Genomic DNA, 15317 nt, shown 5'->3' on the forward strand with positions numbered 1-15317 from the left:
ATGAGGAGGGACAACCAGAGCAGCGTGTCTGAGTTCCTCCTCCTGGGGCTCCCCATCCGGCCGGAGCAGCGGGGCGTGTTCTTCGCCCTGTTCCTGGGCATGTACCTGACCACGGTGCTGGGCAACCTGCTCATCATCCTGCTCATCAGGCTGGACTCTCGCCTGCACACGCCCATGTACTTCTTCCTCAGCCACTTGGCCTTCTCTGACATTTCTCTGTCATCTGTCACTGTCCCAAAGATGCTTATGGACATGCAGACTCGGCAACGATCCATTCCCTATGTGGGATGCATTTCTCAGTTGTATTTCTTCATACTTTTTGGCGGTCTTGACAATTTCCTTCTAGCTGTGATGGCGTATGACAGGTACGTGGCCATCTGTCACCCTCTACACTACACCACCATCATGAGGGAGGGGCTGTGTGTGCTGCTGGTGGCTGCCTCCTGGATTGTCTCCTGTGGCAGTGCCCTCTTGCACATCCTCCTCTTGGTCAGACTGTCCTTCTGTGCTGACAATACCATCACCCACTTCTTCTGTGACATTGCTGTGCTCCTGAAGCTGAGCTGCTCAGATATCTCCCTCAATCAGCTGATCAGCTTCACCGAGGGAGGAATGCTTTTATTCTTGCCTTTGTTTATAATTTTAGGCTCATATCTCCGCATAGGGACCATCATTCTAAGGGTACCCTCCACTAAGAGACTCTTGAAAGTGCTCTCTACCTGTGGCTCCCATCTCTTTGTGGTGTCTTTATACTATGGGACAATTGCTGGTGTTTACTTCTTGCCCTCATCATGGGATTCCGAATACATAATTGCTTCGGTCATGTATATGGTTGTTACCCCCATGCTAAACCCCTTCATCTACAGCCTGAGGAACAGAGACATAAAACAGGCCTTAGAAATGTTTGTCGATAGGGTTAACTTCTTTAAGCGGCAATCAGTAAATCCTCTTACTACAGGAGCACAATGAGGTTCATCTCCTAACATTATTGTATGGTTGACATCTCTCATACAACTTTAATGGAATTTGCATTCCATTGTCATGTATAAGTGCTGTTAATATGTCAGCTAGGTCAGGTTTGCTGCTTGGATTGTTTATATTCTCTATTGCTAATTAATATTTTCCCTTGTCCATTACCTTTTATTATATGCAAAATAATTTGTGAAGCATGTTGTACAATTATAATTATGAATTTGTCTTTTTCTCCATTGAGATATGTCCATTTTTGCTCATGTATTTTTATGCTGTGTTTTGAGGACACACTGATTTGGCATCATGATCCACTCCTGGTGAACATCGTTTTTTTTGTGTGTGTACTGATTCTTTTATGCTAGCTTTTGTTGGCTTCACACTGATTGTGTGCACGTCTTCCCAACTCACATTCAATGACATCATGTTGGTGCACTGCAATCAGCCATGATCAGAATAATTATACTATGAAAAGTCACATGTGCTACAGAGCAAAACTTTTAGCAAAAGAGAGAAAGACTTTTAAAAAGTTGCATTTAACAGCACACTATTTCATTTAAAATTAGGAGACATTTCTAGCAATGTGTCCTGCCTTAATACTTCATGTACTTCTCATATTAATGTTGATCCCTCATATCCATATCTGTAGACATAGAGGTATATACAGATGTTGATACAGATATTACTATAGGATATCAGGTAAAGATGCAGCTTTTCATGTTAAATTTTACATGGCATTTCTTTTCTGTCACGTTAGACTTTTCTGTGTCCACAGTGTCAGTGAGGTGTCCTTTTTTAATAGTGTATGTAAAGTTGGATTTTGTTCTTTTTATGTGTAGCACCAATTATTATTTTTTTGGAGCTATTAATCTAGTGACATCTAATGTAATCATAATATATGTAAGTTTATTTTTTCATATAACTGTGATACATCTGTTTCACATTTATTCTCTCATGTCTTCCTCCCTTTGGAAAATTATTTATACTGTTATTTCATTATTCCTCTATTATGAATCACACATTACTATTATTTTTTAATTCTTGTCTGTGCTATATGCAGAGATTACTTTTACTTTCTTTTTAAAATTTTAAAATATTTTATTTATTAATATTTATAGAGAAGGGGAGGGAGAGAGACAGGGAGAGAAACATCGTTGTGCAAGAGATACATCGATTGGTTGCCTCGCACATGCCCCAACTGGGGACCCGGACTGCAACCCAAGCATTTGTCCTGACTGGGAATCGAACCTGTGATCTTTAGTTTCACAGGCCAGTGCTCAATCCACTGAGCAACACCAGCCAGGGTTCTTTTTATTTTTAAGTCATAGTTTAAAATACAAAACATGATATTGAACATTTGAGCCATTTGAGATATACAATTCATGGCACTTAGGAGACTCATCACCAATATTTCATTCTAGGACTCCTAAAGTATACTCTGTAGAGCATCACTGAAATAGAGTATTTTGCAACTGTGAAAAAATAAAAACAAAAATATATATAAATCAATATGGAGATACATCAGGATATATTGTTAAATGGGAAAAAAGCTATGTGCACAAGTGCATGTACAGCTTTGAAATTTATATAAAAGTGAAGGGGAAATAAAGTATACATAATCTGCCCATTTGAGCAAACAGAAACACAGGACGACTAAAACAGACACTAATGAGATGGTTCACCTAGAGGAGGTGGATAGAAGAGATAGGGAGATGAGTATAATTATTAGTATAGTTATGACTATATTGTCCTCTGACACCAGAAAATAAATAGATGAGGTGGTGCATAAAGCAAAATAGCGTAAAGAAGGCAAGTGAACCTAAGTGTATCTTAAATTAATACCATATTAGACTAAAGAGAAGAATAAAATAAGTATCCAGAATTTTGTCTATATACTCTCACAGTTAAACATAAACTGGAAACAAAGTCTTAGGCTGCATGTAGTTAATGTGTCACTAACAGTGGTAGGAGTTCAAGATTCTGAAATTTTTCCCATGTCCAAAAATTCAGCAGGTAAGTAAACATTGAGGAAAAGGCAGTGACTCCTCACGGTTGTGGGAAAGAGACTTTGTTGGAAAAGAAGAAGCTGCAGAAAATTGTATGGTGTCAAACTAGACCTGGAGATATCAATTCAAACCCATGAGTTTTAAAATTATAAATAGATGGAAATTTATATCTTATATATTAATATCTATACTCTTACCAAACCCCATTCTTGGTGTCCCATTCCTGACCCACCACATGAGTAAACATTCCTTTAATTTCTTAGTTTCTAATTTTTACGTCTTGTATTTCTTTTCTATATATTCCCCAGTTGGCTTCACTGATATTATTTAGAATCCTTGTAAACAATAAACATGTCTAAAGCTTCAAAATGCAAAGCTACAGTAATGGATTATAACTCAGAAAATAATAAGTAAAAATTCAGGAGTCCATAATTAATAAACAAATAAAAAACAAAGAGTGGGGAGTAAGGGCAACTCCTTTTTTATAAGAAAACACAACTAATAAACATAGGAGAAATAACAGAGTTAGAAAAATTACCATTTGGCTACTACATTTGCGATGATTTTGTCATATAAGAATCACCGGTGTGGTCAAGATGGCGGCATAGGTATACACCGCTCTCCTCCTTGCACAACCACATCAAAATTACAATTAAAATATAGAACAATCATCACTCATAACTGTTAGAAATTGAGTTGAATGAAATTCAACAGTTAGAAATTGAGTTAACTGCTGAGTTAAAGAAAACATATCCATCCAGACTGGTAGAAGAGGCGGAGATGTGGAACAGGCCGGTCCTACCTCCACATGTCGTGGGTAAAAATTTGTGATGATAGCGAGGAGTCCAAACCCGACACCAGACAACCAAGCCCAGGGTTCCAGTACCAGGAAGGTAAGTCCCCATAACTTCAGGTGGCAAAAACCAGTGGGAATTGAGTAAAGGAAGAAACTTCTGGAGTGCCAAGAAGGTCCTCTTAAATAACTCCCACGCAGTCTTAGACTTACTCTCTCTGAGCAACAGCACTCGGGTGGCAGCTTGAAAGGCACCAGTGACATACTGGGAGGAACTGAAGTGTCTAGCACCAAGGCAAGAGCTGTGGGACAGCTTTTCCTAGGCAGAAAGGTAGACAGAGGTCACTGTCCCTTTTCTGAGCCTTCTACCCACAGAGCCACAGAGCTGGGAGGTGGGTGCCATATCTGAGACTCCATCGACCTGGCTAACACTTCTTTCCCTGTCCTAGAGATCCCCTGAGATTCTGTTCCACCCAATTTATGGGGTGTACCCAAGCTGTTAACATTGTCTTTTCCACATGAATGGCTGGTCTTGGCTCATGCTTCACAACTTCCTAAATCCACTCAAACAAGCAACAGCTAGCCTCAGTGAGCACACACCACCTATACCTCTTGCTAAGTGGCCCCAGGCTTGGCACTAGCAGCAGCCAGCCTAGGTTCACAGCACAGGTAGCAGCCATGTCAGATTGCCCTATAACTCATACAGGGTGGCCCCAGGAAGAACACGGGTGGTGGCTAACTTTGTCCTGCACCATCTGAGAAAACCCAGAGCCTGTGCACTCAGTAAATGGCTACAGACCACATCAGAGCATCATCACCCTGTTCCTGCTCAGCTGATCCTCCAGGAAGGGCAGAAGTTGGTGGTCAGTGTTCACAGCCAGCCCTTGCAGCTGACTGGCCTGGGTAAATCCCTCCCATTGACCTGTCAACAGTAATCAAGGCTCAACTACAAGAGGAGGGTGTATTCAGGCCACATGAAAGGTGCACCTCAAGTACCCAACTTGGGTAATAGGGGAGGCTGTGCTACTGTACCTTACAGGACAGCTATGGCATGAGAACACACTAGCAAGACAAGGTTTCATAGCAGCTCTACTTAATACATAGAAACAAACACAGGGAGGCTGCCAAAATGAGGAGACAAAGAAATATGGCCCAAATTAAAAAACAGATAAAAACTTCAGAGAAAGAACTAACGAAATGGAGATATGCAATCTATCAGATGCAGAGTTCAAAACACTAGTTATAAGGATGCACAAGAAACTTAGTGGGGAGCCCAACAGCATAAAAAAATCCAGTCAGAAGTGAAGAATACACTAATTGAAATAAAGGACACATTACAGGGGAACAATAGTAGAGTGGATGAAGCAGAGAATCAAATCAATTATTTGGAACATAAGGAATAAAAAGACAACAAGAGGAAAAAAGAATAAAAGAAAAAGAGGATAGTGTAAGGAGCCTCTGGGACAACTTTAAGTGTTCCAATCTTCACATGTGGGGTGCCAGAAGAAGAGAAAGAGCAAGAAATTATAAATATATTTTGAAAAAACAATTCAAGAAAACTTCCCTAATTTAGTGAAGGATATAGACATGCAAGTCCAGGAAGCACAAAGAGTCCCAACAATATAGATGCAAAGAGGCCCACTCAAAGACACATCATCATTAAAGTGCCAAAGGTTAAAGATAAAGAGACAAACTTAAAGGCAGCATGAGAAAAGAAGTTAGTTACCTAGAGGGGAGTTTTCGTAAGACTGTCCGCTGATTTCTCAGAAGTAACTTTGAAGGTTAGAGGGGATTGTCAAGAAATATTCAAAATCATATAAAGCAGGGACCTACATCCAAGATTGCTCTCCCTGCAAAGCTATCATTTAGTATTGAAGTGCAGTTAAAGAGTTCCCAGACAAAAAAAATAAAGGAGTTCATCAACACCCAACCATTATTATATGTCATGTTAAAGGGATTTATTTAAGAAGAAGAAGATCAAAACTATGAACAACAAAATGGCAATAAATACTTATCTAAAAACAATAGAATCTAAAAAACAAACTAAGCAAACTAGAAGCACAGAAGCAGAATCACAGATACAGAGAGCATTCTGATGGTTGTCCGATGGAAGGGGGGTGTGGGGGAATGGGTTAAGAGGTGAGGGGATTAAGAAGTACAAATAGGTAATTACAGAATAGCCATTGGGATGTACAGTACAGTGTAGGAAATGTAGTAGCTAAAGACTTTATACGCATAACTCATGGACATGAACAATGGTGTGGGCATTCCCCGAGGGAGTGGGGTTGCTGGGTGGAGGGAGACAAAGAGGGAACATTAGGACAACTATAAGAGTGTAATCAATAAAATATAATTTTAAAAAAGAAAGTAAAACAAAAGGAATCACCAATGAATGTCAAATACAGTGGGTGAAATGTTAATAAGGAAAAAGTTACATTTATATATTATCAAAATATCTACCCAAATGAGACCCAGTATTTACTAGGTTGAAACATTAACTTCAAAAAAATAGTAACTTTACAGTAGAGAACCTTGGAGACACCATTATATTTAATTGATCAAGGATTCAAACACCAGTAAGTAGAAAAACTAATATCATATGTCTTGTAATAATATGCACTGGGGTATATCTGCTGAAAATATAAGCCTGACACATAGATACTTACAAACATATGTACATGCACACAGAAGGTAAACATATTAAAATGTTAACCATTGGAGAATGTTGTGAGGCCTTTCCAGGAATTCTTGATATCATTTTTACAACGTTTCTATATCTTTAAAATCATATCAAAATAAAATTTGGAAAATCCTTTGTCCCACCTGGCACAATGCACAAGAAGAAAGGAGTCCAGGGCATCAGTAGAATCAGGGACACTGTCCCCCAGGACTCTAGTCCCTCTGGCTCTTGGACACAAGCTCCCCAAAGGGCACGCAGAAATTAGCCAGAAGCTTGGGGACTTGGTGTCTCAGTCTCTTATTAGTAAGGAAGTGTTGTCTTTTGAGTCATTTCTCTGGCGCTGGTTAAGGAAAATGAAAGTCTGTAGAAGTGCCAAGGCCCCAGATATTTCTTCCAATTGTGTGGCTGTGAGACGTCCTAAGGAAAACCTAAGGAATTGGGCAACAGTCTGGAGAACATGGTGTCTGAACTCACCAAAGATGAGTACAGGTCAGAGGAGCTGGAAATCTGCACTTGGGGACGAATCTGCCCGTGTGGTTGTTGATTCATAGATGAGATTCTAAGTCCATGACTGTGTGTGTATGTCTGCATGCATTGTGTATGCTTATGTATGTGCTGTTTGATAGCAGGTTATGCGTGCACATACGTGTGCTATGTATCTAACAGCCTGACTTTTTTCCTGAGTTAGACTTAACCTGGGCCCTGTTTTAGTGCATGTAGACCAGATTATCACCCTCCTGGCATGTGATCCGGGACTGCTGATTCATGCCTGTGGTCAAAAGGACTTGCGTCACTGCTGAGCATCAGGGGTGACACTGTTGGCTCTGCTTCTGAGCAGGAAGATGCCTGACCTCACAGGAGCCAAGGTCAAGTCAGAGAGGGCTCACACCTCTGCTCAGCAGTGTGTGCTGCTGCATGTGCAAGCTGTGTCTGTGGGTGACACACTCGAGTGTGAGCAGGAAGGTGCATTGTTTGTTTGTTTTCTGTATGTAATCATGTTGTGTGACCATGTACAAAGTGTGTTGGTGGTGGTTTAACAAGTGTGCCTGTGACTGAATAGGCTTGACCACCCCATGCTGACTGTTTTCCCCCAGGATGGGGATAGGTCAGAAGGGGCGGAAGCATGCCTTTCATTATTAGTAGGAGTGAGTGTGTTGCTGGATGTGCATATGTGTTGTTTGTGTGTGTTTCTTTTGAGATTTTTAAATTGTTTGTGGTCTTGTGCATTTTTGGTGATATGTGTATAGTGTCTTCGTATATGTGGTAAGTTGAGTGTTTACCAGATGTGTCGTGAGCCAAGTGGGTTGGTGTGCCTTGTGAGTGTGTTTGTAGGTGAGTGGTCCATCATTTTGTGTTGTGTATGTATTAGTTTGTGTGTTCCTTATGACTTGTATGTATGTACATAAATGTTTGTGACATTCCCTTAGGACAAGGACTTTGTAAAAGATAACTAATATTCACAATTCACTAGTCAGCACTGTGTGTGTGTGTGTGTGTGTGTGTGATCTGTATCCATGACCTCAAGTATTTCCTCAGTGTTGTTCTGAGGCACCATTAGCTGAGATAACCAAACTGTAAGCAATGTCCTGTTTCTTGAAACAGACCTGCAGTCATTTTCAAGCACCCGAGTGTGACTGAGTTTCTCATAATTTTGCAACCCTTTCTTTATTTTTACTAAACATCCCAGGCCAAAAAAATAAAATAAAATAAAATTCAGGCACCCTTCTGTGAGAAGTTATTGGGCAGAAACACCTTCAAATAATGGTGAGACCTTGGGAAAGTTATTGAAATCCTTGGCCTCAGTTTATATCTACAAAATAGAAAGAATCACATTTGTATTTTCAGTCTTAGAGAGTCCCTCACTAATTGTTTATTGTATTTAAAAAACTTAATGTATTGGAGAATTTGTGTCACTTGGAATGTATATAAATATGAAGGAATGAAATTATCTAGTAAGTGGACTAAGAAAATTTTGGACAACTGTGGGTCCTCTTAGCTCTAAAATAATATATTGTGCTTGGCTACCTTAACCAAGGAATGGGAAGTTTCCATGTGAAATGGTTCAGAGCATGGGTTATGATCTCCCAGACATATTAGGCTGAACCCCATAAAGTAGCTTATGCTTGGTAATCTTTTATGTATAGGAAATGGTAATACATATATACCAAATTTATACATTACTATCACATATAATATAGACACAGATACACACATATGTGTGTGCCATTTTGTTCCCCACTGTACTGCTGTGTGTCTACAGAATTGGTATCATTTGTTTCTATCTTTTAAAAGCAAAAATAGGTGAAAGAACACAAATTCTTAGGGCAGTTATGAAGTGGTTTTAATACCTGGGAATGCAAGTCTGATGTGTGGGTTTAATTAGGAAACATAGATAAAGTCCTTAGCCCAGTACCCAGATGTTCACCAAAATGATTAACGTTGTTATGAAAGAGTCTGTGGACTTTTATGACTTCGGAGCTATTTTGGCATCGAGTGGCTTTAAATGACCAGCCATTTCTGGAGTGTCTCTGAGTTTACAGCTGTAGGCCAATGGCACCCTACGAGTACACAGACGGAGTGCGACATCGCTCCAACAATGGGACCTCAGCGCGGAATCCTCACATTTTGTTAAGGCAGAAACAACTGATCCCAGTTTTCTGGGCTCATCTTCTATTTCTGCCACAGTAAATATTATGCTTTGGCTCTTGCCTGGTGTGTAAATTATCCCTCCATGCTCATCGAGATCTAAATTCCTAGAAGGGGGGACCTTGCTTTTCTTGTTACTGCTGCATCTCAGTCCTTAGTCGAGTTTCTGACACAGATTCGATGTTCGATAAATAATGGCTGAATGAAACAGTGAACGCTCTCCTGCTTCTGTGCAATGAAGTTTTGTTGGCTGCTTTTGGGATTCAGTGTTTTCTGGAACCAGACTGGTATAGAGTAAAGATGCAAACATATATATGTATAAGAAATTAATAAACATGTAGTTAAAAATTTGTGATTTTCCTGGAGCATTACAGTATGAGATGTGAAGGTTCTGGTTATCTTCCTAGGATTATGAGAGTCCCAAACCATCCTCATCCCCGGCAGATGAAGAGCAGCATGGGGCCTGAGAACCAGAGCAGCGTGTCTGAGTTCCTTCTCCTGGGGCTCCCCATCCGGCCAGAGCAGCAGGTTATGTTCTTCGCCCTGTTCCTGGGCATGTACCTGACCACGGTGCTGGGCAACCTGCTCATCATCCTGCTCATCAGGCTGGACTCTCACCTGCACACGCCCTTGTACTTCTTCCTCAGCCACTTGGCCCTCACTGATGTCTGTTTTTCATCTGTCACTGTCCCTAAGATGCTGATGAACATGCAGACTCATCACTTATTCATCTCCTACTCAGGGTGTATTTCTCAGTTGTATTTTTTCATACTTTTTGGTTGTGTTGATAATCTTCTCCTGGCAGTGATGGCGTATGACAGGTACGTGGCCATCTGTCACCCTCTACACTACACCACCATCATGAGGGAGGGGCTGTGCATGCTGCTGGTGGCTGCCTCCTGGATTGTCTCCTGTGGCGGTGCCCTGTTGCACACCCTCCTCTTGGCCCAGGTGTCCTTCTGTGCTGACAACATCATTCCCCACTTTTTCTGTAGCCTTCCCATTCTGCTCAAGCTGTCCTGTTCAAACACCTCTGTCAATGAGCTAGTCATATTCACTGTAGGAGCTATGTTTGTCATTTTTCCATTGAGCAGCATCCTGGTCTCTTATGGCTTCATTGGAGCCTCTATCCTGAGGGTCCCATCCACCAAAGGGATCTGCAAAGCCTTGTCCACCTGTGGCTCCCACCTGTCTGTGGTATCTCTCTTCTATGGAACAATTGTGGTTCTGTACTTTTCCTCCTCAACAAGCAACTCCACTGACAAAGACATGGTTGCCTCTCTGATGTACACAGTGGTCACCCCCATGTTAAACCCCTTCATCTACAGCCTAAGAAATAGAGACATGAAATTGGCTCTGAGAATTATTTTCAGAAAAACTATCCTTTTTGTCAAGTGAGAATTACCTAATCATGTTATTTCCCCCACTGACCTTGTCGGACATCCTGAAAAATAACGTGTTGACCGCCCGTGTCTCTAGCATCCTCCCAACTGTCCTTATTGGATCTAATCCCCTTTACTTTAGTCATATTTGTTGTGCACTTATTCTTTCATAATCCAAAATATGGCATGGCCCACAACACACATTCAACTTGTAGTCTTCAAACTCCTTGTCAGTCAGGCATGGATTCATCATCCTAAATAGCCTGCACTATTATCTTCTCTTGCTGAGAAGAGATGAAGGACTTACTAAGATCACAAAGCACACCAACCACCTTTCTCAAAAGGAAAATGGTACCTGTATTTTATGCTTCCTTCTAAAACATAAAACTAGCTTAGCTTTAGCTAAGATTAGAGGTATAAAATGTGGCTGAGTTTCTGACTCCTAGGTGGCAGAGGGCCAGAATTCTCAAGTGTGTATCACTTTGTCTATAATGAAATGAACAATTGCCCCCCCCCCAAATAAAGCCAGTTTAAGTTTTGTGCAATGTTGTTTTGATAGGTAATAAAAAAAAACCCTGTCAAGAAAAGGTAATATGCCAATAATACCTTGGACAAGGGTTTGATATCCAAAATATATAAAGAATTTATACAACTCAACGCCAAGAAGACACAGAATTCAATTAAAAAATGGACAAAGGACCTGAACAGGTATTTCACCAAGGAGGATATACAGAGGGCCCATAGGCATATGAAAGAATGCTCAACATCACTAGCCTTCAGAGAGATGCAAATTAAAACCACAATGAGTTACCACCTCACATGGGTCAGAATGGCCATCATTAGCAAATCAAGAAACAAACAAGTGCTGGTGAGGATGTGGAGAAAAGGGAACCCTACTGCACAGTTGGTGGGAATGCAGCCTGGTGCAGCCACTGTGGAAAACAGTATAAAATTTCCTCAAAAAATTAAAAATTGAACTGCCTTTTGATCTAGCAATTCCACTGCTGGGATTATACACAAAGAACCCTGAAACACCAATTCAGAACCTATGCACCCCTATGTTCATAGCAGCATTATTTACGATAGCCAAGTGCTAGAAACAGCCTAAGTGCCCACCTGTAGATGAGTGGATTAAAAACTGTGGTACATTCACATGATGGAGTACTATGCAGCAGAAAGAAAGAAGGAACACTTACGTTTTGTGACAACATGGATGGAACTGGAGAGTATTATGCTTAGTGATATAAGCCAGGTGGCAAAAGACAAATACCTTATAATCTCACCTAATACAAGAACCTAATGAACAAAACAAATGAGCAAAATAGAACCAGAGGCACGTAAACAAGGAACAGACTGACAGTGACCAGAGGGGAGAGGGAGGGGGAGAAGAGGGGAAAGAAGGGGAAGGGTCTAGTCAAGGAATAGATATGAATGACCCATGAACATGAACAACAGGGTGGGTGGGATTGACTGTGGGAGAGGGGGAGGTGGGAGAGGCAGGGGAGGACAATGGGGGGAAAGGGGACAGCTGTTCTAGAACAACAATAAAAAATAAATAAATAAAATAAAGGTAAATAATTGTTAAAAAAAGACAATAAAAGGTTGTATGACTTCATATAATGCTCAGTTTTTGTTTGTTGAAGTAAATAAGATATAAATCCCTCATTTCCCTTCTCTTAACTATTGTTTTCCAAAGTTACAAATATTCAGTCAAGTTTCTAAAGTTTAGTTTAATAAAGTCTAGTACACTTACCACTTTAATGTAGTACATAACTAATAAAATGCTTCTGATGGTTTGCTGAAACCTAAATGAATTTTATCAGATTGTGTCTGCGACCAGAACGTAACAGGAGCAGTGTAGGAAGACTGTAATTTTTGCCTCTAAGTTGGATTTTTGTGGTGAGATCAGGCCATGCCTCTCTGATTAATGTTAATTTGGGAAAACGATTATTGTCTTGTTCCCAAACCTAGAGCTTCCATTTCTAATTCTTCCTTTTTTTTTTTTAAGATATTTTATTTATTTTTAGAGAGAGGGGAATGAAGGGAAAAGAGAGGAAGAGAAATATCAGTGTGAGAGAGAAACATCAATTGGTTGCCACTCATAATCGCCGCAACTGGGGACCAAAGCCACAACCCAGGCATGTGCCCGGCCCAGAAATTGAACCCGCAAGCCCTCGTTTTGCGGGATGATGCCCAACCCACTAAGCCACACAGATGAAGGCAAGAGCTCCCACTTCTAATTGGGAAAAGTTACACGCACGAGTTCATAATTCATACACACAGAAGATGTTTGCTGCATGACTACTCTGTGCCAGGAGAACTTCCTAGTTCTGTGATATCGATTTTTACAAAGACCCCCAACCCCACCTCCATGCAGGACTTCCATCCCCGCCCTCCTGCTCCACTCATCAGTCTCCTTTGTCACCATAGCAGTTTTTAATCTTCCCACCACCATAAGTTTTACTAATATCCTGTATTGTCATTGTTTCTTTACTAGAATGTAAGTGCTACATGAGATGCTTCTGGGGTCAGAAATAAATGGTAAGTTTTGTTTGTAGGTAAAAACCGTTATGAATAAAGGAAACTTAAAAAGGGGGAGCAAGACGCCCAGCAAAAAGGAGGACATCTACTATTTGCAACAGCATGGATGGACCCAGAGGGTATTATGCTAAGTTAAATAAGTCAGTCAGACAAGTAACATGATTTCACCGATATGTGGAATCTAAAAAACAAAATAAATGAACAAACAAAACAGAAGCATACTCATAGGTGCAGAGAACAAACTGATGGCTGCCAGATGTGAGGGATGTTAGGAGAATGGGTGGTGAAGGTGAAGGGATAGAAAGGTACTAATTGGAGCCCCAGCTGGTGTGGCTCAGTGGGTTGCATGCCGGCCTGTGAACCAAAGGGTCGCCGATTCAATTCCTACTCAGGGCACATGCCTGGGTTGTGGGCCAGGTTCCCAGTTGGGGGTGCGCGAGAGGCAACCACACATTGATGTTTCTCTCCTTCTCTTTCTCCATCTCTTCCCCCTCTCTAAAAATAAATAAATAAAAATCTTTTTTAAAAAGGTACTAATTGATAGTTATAAAATAGTAACAGGATGGTAAAGTCGTCGTCGTCGTCGGCAGCCGTCCGTCTCGAGAGACGATGGTGTAGCTTCTTAAGAGTCTATCTGCACCGCCGAGAATGGCTGCGCAGTCCGACTCGGGAGTGACACGGTATCTGTCTCCTCCCGAGTTGAATCGACATCTTGCGATGACGCTGGAGTGTCCTCTCCAGTGGAGCTGAAGCTACAGAGCCTGGGCAGGGTGATATGGAGGGTTTGCTGTTGCCCATGCAGCAGACCCCCCCTCTCTTCACAGCTGAAGGATCCAAGGGAAAGACTGAGTCAATACAGCTTGGCTTCAGGTGCGCCGCAGGAGTTGCCAGTGTTGACTACAACGTCAAACAGCCTTAGGGACTCCGGCTCCGGATTTTCTGTCGGGGTTTACTCCCTTAGCCTTTCCCCTGAAGAGGTATGCCGCAAGGCAGCGGAGGTTTTTTGGAGTCAGAGTTTTCCTTCTCTGATGTGCCCTGACTGGAAGATCGAACCAGCGACACTTAGCTCGCAGGCCGACGCTCAATCCACTGAGCCAAACCAGCCAGGGTAAATACAAATAAGTAATACAACAATTAACAAATAACATAGGAATAAACTCTGTTTCACATACTCACAACTGTGAACTTACTTTTGCCCACTCCTGTATGCTTTATTTCCCCTACAAAGCTAACTTTATTTTCCTTGACCTGCCGCCTCTTATCTTAGGGTCCCATTCATTACTCCTCTTCCCCACAAGAATTCTTGGTAGAAAACTTTACACTTGCTGCCCCCCACTTCCTTATCTCCTCCTCGCTGTCCAGTCCGTTGTGTTGAGGCTTCCACTCTTTTCACTTCATTTAACTGCCAGGTTACTGGTGACCTTCCAATGACCAAAGATAAAAACTGCTACTTCTTCAGCCTACTTATTTGATAGTCTTGATTTTTCACTCCCTTGGAACTCTTCTCACCTGCTCCTCTGCCTTCTTGGTTTCTTCTTTCATGTCCTTGCCCCGTCTTCTTCTAGGCCTCTGGCATTTGTCTTTTCCTCACCTGCCTGCTGAGTTTAGGTGTTCTCCCAAGCCCTCTTATTTCTCATATATATGCAGGTCCACACATGCTCTTCCTTAATGGTTTCAACAAAATGCTGAAATTTCAGGTATCACCTGTGTTTAAATGATATCTGGCTTCGCTCTGTTACAGACTCAAATTTCCAACTCTCCATTTAGTTCCTCAGAAACCTCAAACTCATTATGACAGAAAACAAGCTCATGATCATCTCCCCATTCTCTCAATCCACTTTTTCTCCGGTATTCCCTCTCATGCTGAAAGCATCGGTCACCTTCTACTCCTTCTTTGTCACTCCTTCTCTCTAACTGGTCAGTAGGCTCTGTTGAATTTATTGTGCAAAGTTTCTTACATAGGACTCTTCCTTTACATTTCTACTGGCTGTAGCGAATTCTTCTTCACTTCATATTGGGACAGCATGTATGTTCTAACTACTGTTCTTGTCTACAACATCTGCTCTCTATGCCAGTCCTGCATGCTGCTGCCAGAACAATTATCCTAAATATGCCTGATCCTATCATTCTACCCAGTGGCTTCTACTTTACCTATAGAATACAGTTGAGATGTGTAATTTTAACCTGATATTTCAACCTCTATCCTACCTTCAAGCCCTTTGTCCCCAGAGTCTAGTCCAGAGAATTTTGACCCTGCTTGTTCTTTAATACTACCCGAAAAGCAGTTTGGGGGGATGAGG

The 15317-nt window shown here is 41.3% G+C and overlaps 2 protein-coding genes across 2 annotated transcripts; both read left to right on the forward strand.

The window, feature by feature from the left end:
* Positions 1–983, forward strand: LOC150013675 (olfactory receptor 1J4-like). Its single transcript, XM_090275998.1, is given in 2 exon segments — positions 1–946; positions 949–983. Coding segments are annotated over 2 exon segments (981 nt in total).
* An 8555-nt stretch (positions 984–9538) lies between these two features.
* On the forward strand, positions 9539–10492 carry LOC150013676 (olfactory receptor 1J4-like). Its single transcript, XM_090275999.1, has one exon. It carries the CDS (start codon positions 9539–9541, stop codon positions 10490–10492), a length of 954 nt encoding a protein of 317 aa, XP_090132125.1.
* The last annotated feature ends 4825 nt before the right edge of the window (positions 10493–15317 follow it).

Source organism: Furipterus horrens, unplaced genomic scaffold, assembly GCF_987537825.1.
Source record: "Furipterus horrens unplaced genomic scaffold, mFurHor1.1.pri manual_scaffold_4, whole genome shotgun sequence".
NCBI lineage: Eukaryota > Metazoa > Chordata > Mammalia > Chiroptera > Furipteridae > Furipterus > Furipterus horrens.

Coding starts and splice junctions, on each gene's coding strand:
- LOC150013676 (XM_090275999.1), top strand. CDS start 9,539: ATGAAGAGCAGCATGGGGCCTGAGAACCAGAGCAGCGTGTCTGAGTTC.